Source organism: Apis laboriosa, unplaced genomic scaffold, assembly GCF_014066325.1.
Source record: "Apis laboriosa isolate Shangri-la unplaced genomic scaffold, ASM1406632v1 scaffold56_cov145, whole genome shotgun sequence".
Classification (NCBI taxonomy): domain Eukaryota; kingdom Metazoa; phylum Arthropoda; class Insecta; order Hymenoptera; family Apidae; genus Apis; species Apis laboriosa.
Genome location: NW_025223765.1, coordinates 1,816,924 through 1,826,870, shown reverse-complemented (window position 1 = coordinate 1,826,870; position 9,947 = coordinate 1,816,924). Strand labels below are relative to the sequence as shown.

Here is a 9,947-nt window from a genome sequence, read left to right as displayed (position 1 = left end):
AGAATCCTTCGTAGAGTGTTTTGCTTAACTGTATTTAAACATTATGTTTATATTTGTTTTTTAACTTTTCAGAAATTAATATTATTAAATCTTACTCTATCTTACTCTACATGTCTCTTTTCGTTTTTTAAGCTCTTCATAATTTCTAAAATGATGTGTGATTTTATGCATTGCATATTGATTCTATTGGTTGTTTTGGACATTTTGAATTATTTCTTCTGTATATGTTTTATATTTAGAATTGCTTTTACAATTTTTGACTTTATATTTAAATTTGAATCATTTAAAAAAATGATTGAAGAAAAATTTTTATATTTGTGGAAAATTAATTTGATGTGAAAACATTGTCATGTCAGAAATTTAAATAAAAATTTAAATGAACTATATTTCATTTGATATTCTATATTCTATATTCATTTTCCATTTTGATTTTTAATATTTTACAGTCTGAATATTGCAAAATGATTCTTTATGTCTTCTACTCTCATAATCTGTTCAAATTTTCTTAAAAACTTTAAATCTTTTTTGTCTTAATTGCTTATTTTGGACAAAAATATTTGTTTAATTTTTGTTTTTTAAATTTGACTTTAACAAATTTTTTCCTATATGAAGTCAATTTTTTAATTTCTATTTTGAATTTATTTATTTCTTTGGTTATGATAAGCATGTGCTCTAAAAAATAATCTTATTATTATTCAACAGTAAATTAAAATTACATTTTAATATAATATAAATAATATAAAATCATAAATAAAATAGATTGGTCTGAAAATTAAATAAGATAAAATTTCTTATTTAATTTCTTATTCAATAAAATAAAATAATTAAAATATATTATAAATATATATTGTATAATCTTTATAAGGATTATTACAAAGTAATTACTTAGAATGATGATTTCTATTATTAGAAAATAGATTTAGAAAATATTATGTTTTAATTTTTAAATTTATTTCGATTTGAATATATCATAAGTGCAAAATAACTTTCTATTTTTAAAAATATTAATTCAATATTATCTTTTATATACATAAGGAACATAAAGGAATTTAAGAATTCTGTATAATTATCTGTTAAGACTTTTAATTGAAATAAAAATTATGAGTCATTTTTTTTTCATAGTTTTTTGAATAAAATATTTTTAAATATCTAAATATAAATAATATCAAATAATTGAAATTTATATAATGTAATTTTTATTTTATATATGTAACTAAATTTTATAATTTAGTAATTTATAAATTTTATATATTATTTATTTATTTTATTCAAAAAATTTTGATTGAATAAGTTTTATATAATTCTCTAAATTTCAAAAAATATATTTTTTTTTATATTTTCAAAAAATTTTATGTAAATTTACCATATGGTAAATTTTACCATAAAATAAATAAATTTTACCATAATAATTGTTAATAACAATAATTTGTTATTCATCATATGTGATTTCTTTTGAGATTTTTATAATATTTATATGTTTATGCTAAGTATAAATTATAATTTATTATACATACTTATAAATTAAAACATTTAATAAGAGTATATAATATATATATCTTAATATTGTATATATTGCATAAAAATATTTTAAATTCTGGATTTAATTGTAAATTAATATACTATTTAAATTAATGATAATAAAAACTATGCAATATTAAATATCCATGGTTTTTTTATTAAAATTTATTAATAAAAATGAAAATAACATTTTTGAGGATTGATGTATATTTTCAAAATATAAAGCACAATATAGAGTGGAAGTTTTATCCTTGGGTAAAGCATACTATGATTTAGAAAAATGTTTTAAATTTTTTTAGACTCTCGAAATTTACAACATTATGTTAAAATTTTAATTATATCACATGAATTGATTTGAACAATTTTAACAATATATATGAACATATATGTTATACATTATATATATATATCTGCATTAATGGTAGCAATTTGAGTCTGTCAATTTTAAAAACAATATATAATTCTTCATTAATGAAGCGATTGAGTTTCATAACTTCATATCGATAATTCAAGTATTTGCTTCTAAGTTTTATTGATTTTTATCTCATGTCAAGCAAAAAAATATATAATTAAATGAAAAGAAATGAATATGAATTTTCGTAAAAATGTACGATTTTTGAGAAAGATAACTATATGAAAAATTAAAAATATCAGAAATTTAAAAAGATAAGAAAATGTTTTTGAATATAATACCTATGCCATAATTATAATTATTACATAATTATTTGTAATTTTAAATAATTATAAATGAACATTAAATTTTAAAAAGAAGATATGTTTTTATGTGTTATATTATGATTTAATTTTTATATACTTTATATATTATATATAATATATAATATATATATTATTTTTATATTTTTACGAAAAGTTATTTATTTAATACGAATTTGTTATATATAGTGTTGAATTTTGTAAACATATCTAAAGAAGAAATGATCTAGAAAAAGTGTCAATAAACTAAAAAATGATTTTTAATTCAATTAGATTGAAAAATAAGAATTTATTTACATTTATTATTTACATTTACTTAAAGAGTAATTTACTATATAGTCATCCTTCATCTGAGGTCAATGTTGTAATTAAAAATAGCATTACATAGGTTATCAACATTTATTTTCAACCTAACAATGAAAACCAATGGAAAACATTGAAAAATATGTAAAAATTCTTACTCTATTTCTATTTCACTTCATTTAAACTTCATCTAATATATATAATAAATTATTTATAATTTTAAATTTCAATCGATATTTTTATATATCAACTCTTATATTTGTTTTGAAAATCGATCATGCAAAGATGTTCTATGAATACATTAATATCCTATGTATATGTTTCCATTGATTAATACAGAGAAAAATTTATTCTATTTCTATATCTTATATTATTCTATATTTCTGTAATGTTTAAAACTAATATAAAGAAGAATTTATTCTATAATGTTTCTGTAATGTTCAAAACTAATTATCTTAATTATATTACTCATTGTTCAAAAAATCTTGCTTCTCTTTAAAGAAACTTTTTCATAATTTTCATAAAATCTGATAATAAACATAATTTATACTAATATATATACTATACTATACATATACATATACTATATATATATATATTATACAAATTAATTCAATATTTTCTAGTATATTTAGTAATTTCTATTATATTTCTATCTTTTATTTTACTTCTATCTTTTTTATATTTTTCATATGATTTAATGCTTACTTTTTTACTTTTTTGTTTTACCTTTCTGTATTTTATATTTAACACATGAAATAATAATATTTTATATCTAATTATATTATTTTTATTTACTGTGAAGATATTACAAATTTTATATTTTTCTTTGTAAATATTTTTACCATATTGTAAATTTGAAATCTTGAAAACATAAATATTGCATTCTAAGATGATAATAAGATATATTATCTTTTAAATTTCTTTATCTTTGAAATTGAAGAAATAATATTGTTATTGTTTCTTATTTATACAAAATTATTACTTTATAATTCAAAAAATGAAATTATTTTAAAAATTATTTTTCTTAAAATCAAAATGATATAATAATCTTAAACAGAATCTTATTTGCTTTTTTGCTTCTAAATTTTTTTACTAGTTTAGATCAACAATAATCACCACATTATCAAAATCTATATATAAATTATTTATTATTAGTTAACTTCTAATATAGCAATATATTTTTAATAATAAAAAATCATTGCTGTTTCTTTTACTTTCTTATATCTTTTTTTCTCTTCTTTAAGTGTTGTATATTCACTATATGAAATTTTGATATCTTATATTTAACAATATTGCTGTGAAAATGCTATTACAAAATATATTTGCTTTTGTAGATGTTTTTGTATTTTTGCAATTATGTTATGAAATTAGAATTTTGAAGTTAAAAATATTAAAATATTCTTTAATATTGTAGAAAGTATGTTGTTATTTATATAAAACCTATATAAAATTCATTATTAGTTCATAAATTTATTTCATAATTCAAAAAAATATATTTAAAAAAATTTTTTTTTTAATTCAAAATGATGTAGTATTAGATATATATTTATTTACTTTCTTTTCTAAATCAACAGTATTAGTAAAATTTGATTCAACCATTATATTATTAAAAATATATAAAACATTTATTATTGTTTAATTTTTAATATTATAATAATTAAAATATATTTAATTATTATTTGTTATAATAAATAAAATATATTTAAATAAAACCATTGCAATTGTTTCTATTCTATCTTTTATTTCTCTTTATTTCCTATTCTTTATTTTTTAATATGAAATTATGATATTTTATATCTAGTAATAATAATAATAATAATAATAACCTTGCTTTTGATTGCTATGAACATATTATTACAAATTTTATATATTTATAAATCATCAAATATCTTCACATTTCTAATCATATAATTATGTTGAGAAATCAGAATTTTGTAAGAATCTCAAAATACATTTCTCTAAGATTTTTTTGGATATTAGAAAATATATTGTTATTGTTTCTTATTTATACAAAATTTATTATTAGTTTATTATATACAAAATTTATTTCATAATTAAAATTTTATATAATTATTTTAATTTATATAATTTTAAATCTTTTTTTTTTTTTTAATTCAAAATAATATTGATATTAAAGTTAATTAATATCTTACTTGTTATATTTTTAAAATAAACAGTATTAACAAAATTTCAGAAACAATTTTTATTATTAAAGTCTATATAGAATAAGAAAAGTATATATAGAATATTTATAATTAATTTATAACATTAGTAATAATATATTCTAAAAAAACTAATTGATAATTATTGAAAGGAAAAATTAATGAGTATATTTAATGTACAGATAATAAAATATAATCTGAAATTTTGAATCTGTATAATTCGCATTATAAATCTAGAATTTTATTCTATTTCATTTTATTGCCTAAATTACTAAAATATAAATAAATCTTTAACTTAATTATTCATCACATATTTATATACATTGTTATTTCTGAACTTTCTGGAATTTAGGATTTCTGGAATTTAGGATAGTTCTACAAGTTGAAGTTTATCTATATAAGTCAAATTTTTATTATCGTTATCTTTGTAATTCAAAAATTATAGTTATATGTCACAAGATGTTAAAAATCAATTATTCTAAACAAAAAACAAAATAATACAAGCCAATATTTTTACTTTTTGCTTTTTGACCACGTGCACATCTATGAAAATTTTTTTATATCAATTTTATAATTATATTGTTACAAATTTATATGTTTATGCAACAAATAATTTACATTCAATTTTGAAATTTCTCTTTTTTAAACTATTATAATCAGAAAATTATTATATATAAAGATTTTATATGTCGACTCTTCGTTTGTTAAATTTTTTTTATTTTTTTATAAAATTTCGAATATCAAAATTTCTAAAAATTCAATTCTTTTCTTATTCGAGATGAAACTCGAGTTATTTATTATTTATCGAAATTCGATAAATATTCATATTTCTAATTTTAAAAATAATAATTTTTAAAATTATATTAGTTCAAGCAAAAATATTAAATATTTATCATCTAATTCTTATCCATATTGAAATTTTGAAATTTAAAAAAAAAAATATAATATTATAGAATTATTAAATATCTTGAAGAGATCATGAAGAAAAATTCATTACGTACATCCATAAAGTTAAAATTAAATAACTTAGATGGCATAGTAATCGCATTATGTTATTTTCTTTAAAGCACATCTTCTAATTATTTAATCTATGATTATACATAGTTGAAAGGTAGTTTAAATCCTATAAATTTAAAATTTGGTTAGGAAAATTCTTATATATTTTCAATGATAATTTTTTAAAAATTTTAATATTTGCCTCTTTTTGTTTCCTATGTAAAATAAAAATGGAAACTGAATCAAACGAGTTTGAATCTAGGAATTGTGAAAGAAATGGTGAAGAAAATGTACAAAATGAGATAAACAATCTACTATCTGTTAATAAAACGTCTATCTCTTCTGATATATCGGAAAAAGATACAATTTCAATAAAAGATAATATTGTAACTTTTAAGAAACCAACTGTGTTAATTGGTCCGAAACGTTCTGGATCGGTACATAAAATTTCAAAAACATCTCTTTCAACAGACACGTGTTTACGTGAAAATAATGATCATTCAAATCGTGACAAATCTCAAGAACATTTACAAGATTGTTCATATATAGAACCACTATGGGGAGGAAAGCCAAAAGAAAATTATAAAATGGAAGTACTAAAATCTGGTGTCATTGTTGAAACGATTTCACTCAATGAACAAAGTTTTTATGTTATTGGACGTTTACCTTCGTGTCATTTATCACTTGCACATCCTACTATTTCAAGATATCATGCAGTTTTGCAATATAGATTAGAAGAAGACAAAGATAATGATAAAGGTTTTTATGTATACGACTTAGGAAGTACTCATGGTACTTTTTGGAATGGAAATCGTATAAAACCTAATATTTATGTAAGAATACGTGGAGGTCATATGCTTAGATTTGGTTGTAGTCAAAGAAAATATATTTTACAAGCTCCACCAGAAGATGTGGAAGAAGAATCTCAATATAGCTTAACAGAATTAAAGGTTTTTATCATTTTTATCATTTAATCTAAAGACTACTTTGATTTGTGTTATTTTTTTTAAGTTTTTTTTATATAATCTAATAATTATTGATAAATATGAAATATAATACTTTTTAATGTTGAAATATATTTATTTAAAAATTATATTTTGTTAAAGTTTAATTTAATTTTATTTTAATTTAATTTAATTTTTTTTTTAATTTAATTTAATTTTTAATTTAATTTTATTGTATGGTTAACATTATATAGTTAAATCCAAATTTTATATTTATATTTAAATATATTTTTTTTGCATATCATGTTGCCATTATGTAATGATAGTATTTCATGCATAGAAAATAAATTATTAAAATGTTAGTAATGTTAGATAATGTAAAGTTTAAAGTAAAAATAAAATGTAGATTTTAAATGAAATAAATGATATTAGGATTTTTTGAAAGAATTGAATGGTTTTCTATGAGTACTTTTTTGAAAATATTTATTTATAAATATTTATTTTTAAATATAATTTTTTTGTAATTATAATTTATCCAATTTGTTAAATTCTAAAGAAACAGCAATTACTTAGAAAAATAATAAATATAATTTTTTATATTTAAATAATTAATTGTTCTCAAAAATCAAATTATAGAGAAAGTGAAGAATTATAGAAAGTATAGAAAGTATGGCACTTCACTTGATTTTGTCACTTTAATGAATTTAAAATATATATTTTTAAATATATTTTGAATATAAAATATGAAACTAATATTATTATCATTGCAACTTTAAAATCATTGTAATTTATTATTATTCATTCAATTAATTAATTTTATTCATTCAAAAGTTGTCTTATATTTTATTCTTGCATTCTGTGAATTCTAAAAATCTTTAATGTCTAAAAGATAAATCTAAATATAATAAAGTATAGTAAAGTTTGTATAATAAACTATTGCAAAACTTTATTATAAATTTTAAATAAATAAATTTCAATATTAAAAATCATTATATTTTATGTATATTTATCAATAATTATCAAATTAATAAAAAAAAAAAAATTTGAAATAATGCCTTGAACCAAAGTAATCTAGAGATTTTTTTAATGTTTTTTTAATTGTTTGTTTTGTAAATAAATATAAAATGAAACAAAAAATATTTTAGGAAATGAGAGCATCTCAATTGCAAAGATATCATGAAAAAGAAAAAGCTGAGGAATCCATTGAAAACAAAGAAAGTGAAGGCATTGACTGGGGAATGGGAGAAGATGCAGAGGAAGAAACAGATTTACAAGAAAATCCTTATGCTTCATTTGTTGATGAAGATTTAATTTTAGAAGATCCTAAGAAAACTCTAAGGGGATGGTTTGAAAGAGAAGGATATGATCTTCATTATCAAGTAGAAGAAAAAGGATTTGGACAATTTTTATGTTGGATAGAGTAAGTATTTTTATATGTTTTATATATATGATTTATATGTTTTTAATTTGTATTTATAAAAATATCTTAAATAATATAATATGAAAAATATTTAGCCTTCCTACTGAAGATATTGTTGGCCATTCAATGAGAGCAGAAGCTCTTGTTAAAGGTAAGAAGAAAGAAGCAGTTATACAATGTGCACTCGAAGCCTGTAAGATATTGGACAGATATGGACTATTAAGGCAAGCAAATCATGGTAAGAACAATATTATATAATTTTTATAATAATTTATATATATAATATTTATAAATTAATATTTTTATCAATAATTTATTATTTTTTCTTTGTGCATTATATTTGTTATTGAAATATATTAAAAATAATTTATAAAAAACTTATAATTTTTTATTTCATTTTGATAATTAATTCAATTATAGAAGCAAGAAAAAGGAAAACAAGAAATTGGGAAGCAGAAGATTATTATGATTCGGATGAAGATAACTTTTTAGATAGAACTGGATCAATAGAAAAAAAACGTGAACAGAGAATGCGATTAGCTGGAAAATTAGAGCAAAAAGTAGAAACATATGATTCATTAGTGAGTTAAATTGCATTATTTTCTATTTTATAATTTAAAAATAGATAAAAACAAAAATTTTATTTGTTATTGTTATTATAGCTTGAAAAGCATAAGGAAGTTACAGAAAAAATAACACATTTATCAACTTCAATTCAAAATTGGCAAAATGCAAATACTACAAAAGTTGATACAACTGAAGAGGATGCATTAGATGCTTTTATGTCAAGTTTAAATTCGTTTGCTTTAACTAAAAATGATATTGCTAAAATGAAATTAGAATTACAAAATCTTCAAAAAGAAGAATCAAATTTAATTAAATTATTAAATTTGACACAGCCAGCAAATTTACCCACTCTTTCTTATTCTAATATAAATTATAATACAGATGCAAATATGACTGTTATGAAAAAAATACCCTCTGAAACAAAAAAACTTCATCACAATTCATTAATTCGTCGTAAAAAGGTAAGCAAATATTTATTTTTAATTTCATTTAGTACTATTTTTTATTACACACGCGCGCGCGCATACGTACGCGCACACACACACACACACACACACACTTCACAATTTATATTATTTACATTAATTTAAATAAAATAATTATATAGGAAAAACAAACAAATCAACACGAAAGTACATTTAGTAAATTACATGTAGAAAACATAACAGTGGAAACAGAATGTATAGAAGAAGTTGATAGTGACGATGAATCAACTTCTAATTCATCTCATAATGAATTATGTAACAAAAACGTTGAATTACAACAGTCTAATAATACTATTGTTACTGTTAAAAATGAATCTTCTGAGAAACATGAAGAACAGCATAAGCATAAAATACAAAAAACTCAGGTAACAAAGAAACATCGACAAAAGCAACAAAAAATATATTGTGACCAAGATACGGATAATTATTCGACATGGATTCCTCCATTGGATCAAGCAGGAGATGGAAAAACAAGTCTCAATGAAAAATATGGTTACTAAAATTCAATTTGATTAATAATATGTTAACTGGATAATATATTGCATTATAATATTTTTTAAATTTATGATTTTAATTAATTAATATTGTAAATATCGTATAATATTTATTATCAATTTACGATATATTATAAATATATAGTATTATATGATATATTTATTTTATAATAATTTATTGTATATATTATTAATTGAAAGTTTGAAATTATAAAAAAATCAGATTAGAAATTGTTAATATAGTAAATTTTTTAATATAAAATTTATCAATGTAAAATAAAATTATCATTGATATTTATATTATATTATTATATTAATACAAGATTCTATGTACAATGATA

General features: G+C 18.6%; 1 protein-coding gene across 1 annotated transcript; it reads left to right on the top strand.

Moving 5' to 3' along the window:
* The first annotated feature begins 5,831 nt into the window (after positions 1-5,831).
* LOC122717685 (kanadaptin) lies at positions 5,832-9,638 on the top strand. The gene is made up of 6 exons (XM_043941969.1): positions 5,832-6,646; positions 7,786-8,060; positions 8,156-8,298; positions 8,481-8,641; positions 8,723-9,088; positions 9,235-9,638. Exons 1-6 carry the CDS (start codon positions 5,927-5,929, stop codon positions 9,610-9,612), a joined length of 2,043 nt encoding a protein of 680 aa, XP_043797904.1. The 5' UTR covers positions 5,832-5,926; the 3' UTR covers positions 9,613-9,638.
* Positions 9,639-9,947: the final 309 nt, after the last annotated feature.

Excerpts from the sequence above, each read along its gene's own strand:
- LOC122717685 (XM_043941969.1), top strand. The coding sequence starts at position 5,927 with ATGGAAACTGAATCAAACGAGTTTGAATCTAGGAATTGTGAAAGAAAT. Across the intron at positions 8,061-8,155 it reads CAATTTTTATGTTGGATAGA|CCTTCCTACTGAAGATATTG; the intron begins GTAAGTATTTTT and ends AAAAATATTTAG. Across the intron at positions 9,089-9,234 it reads CATTAATTCGTCGTAAAAAG|GAAAAACAAACAAATCAACA; the intron begins GTAAGCAAATAT and ends ATAATTATATAG.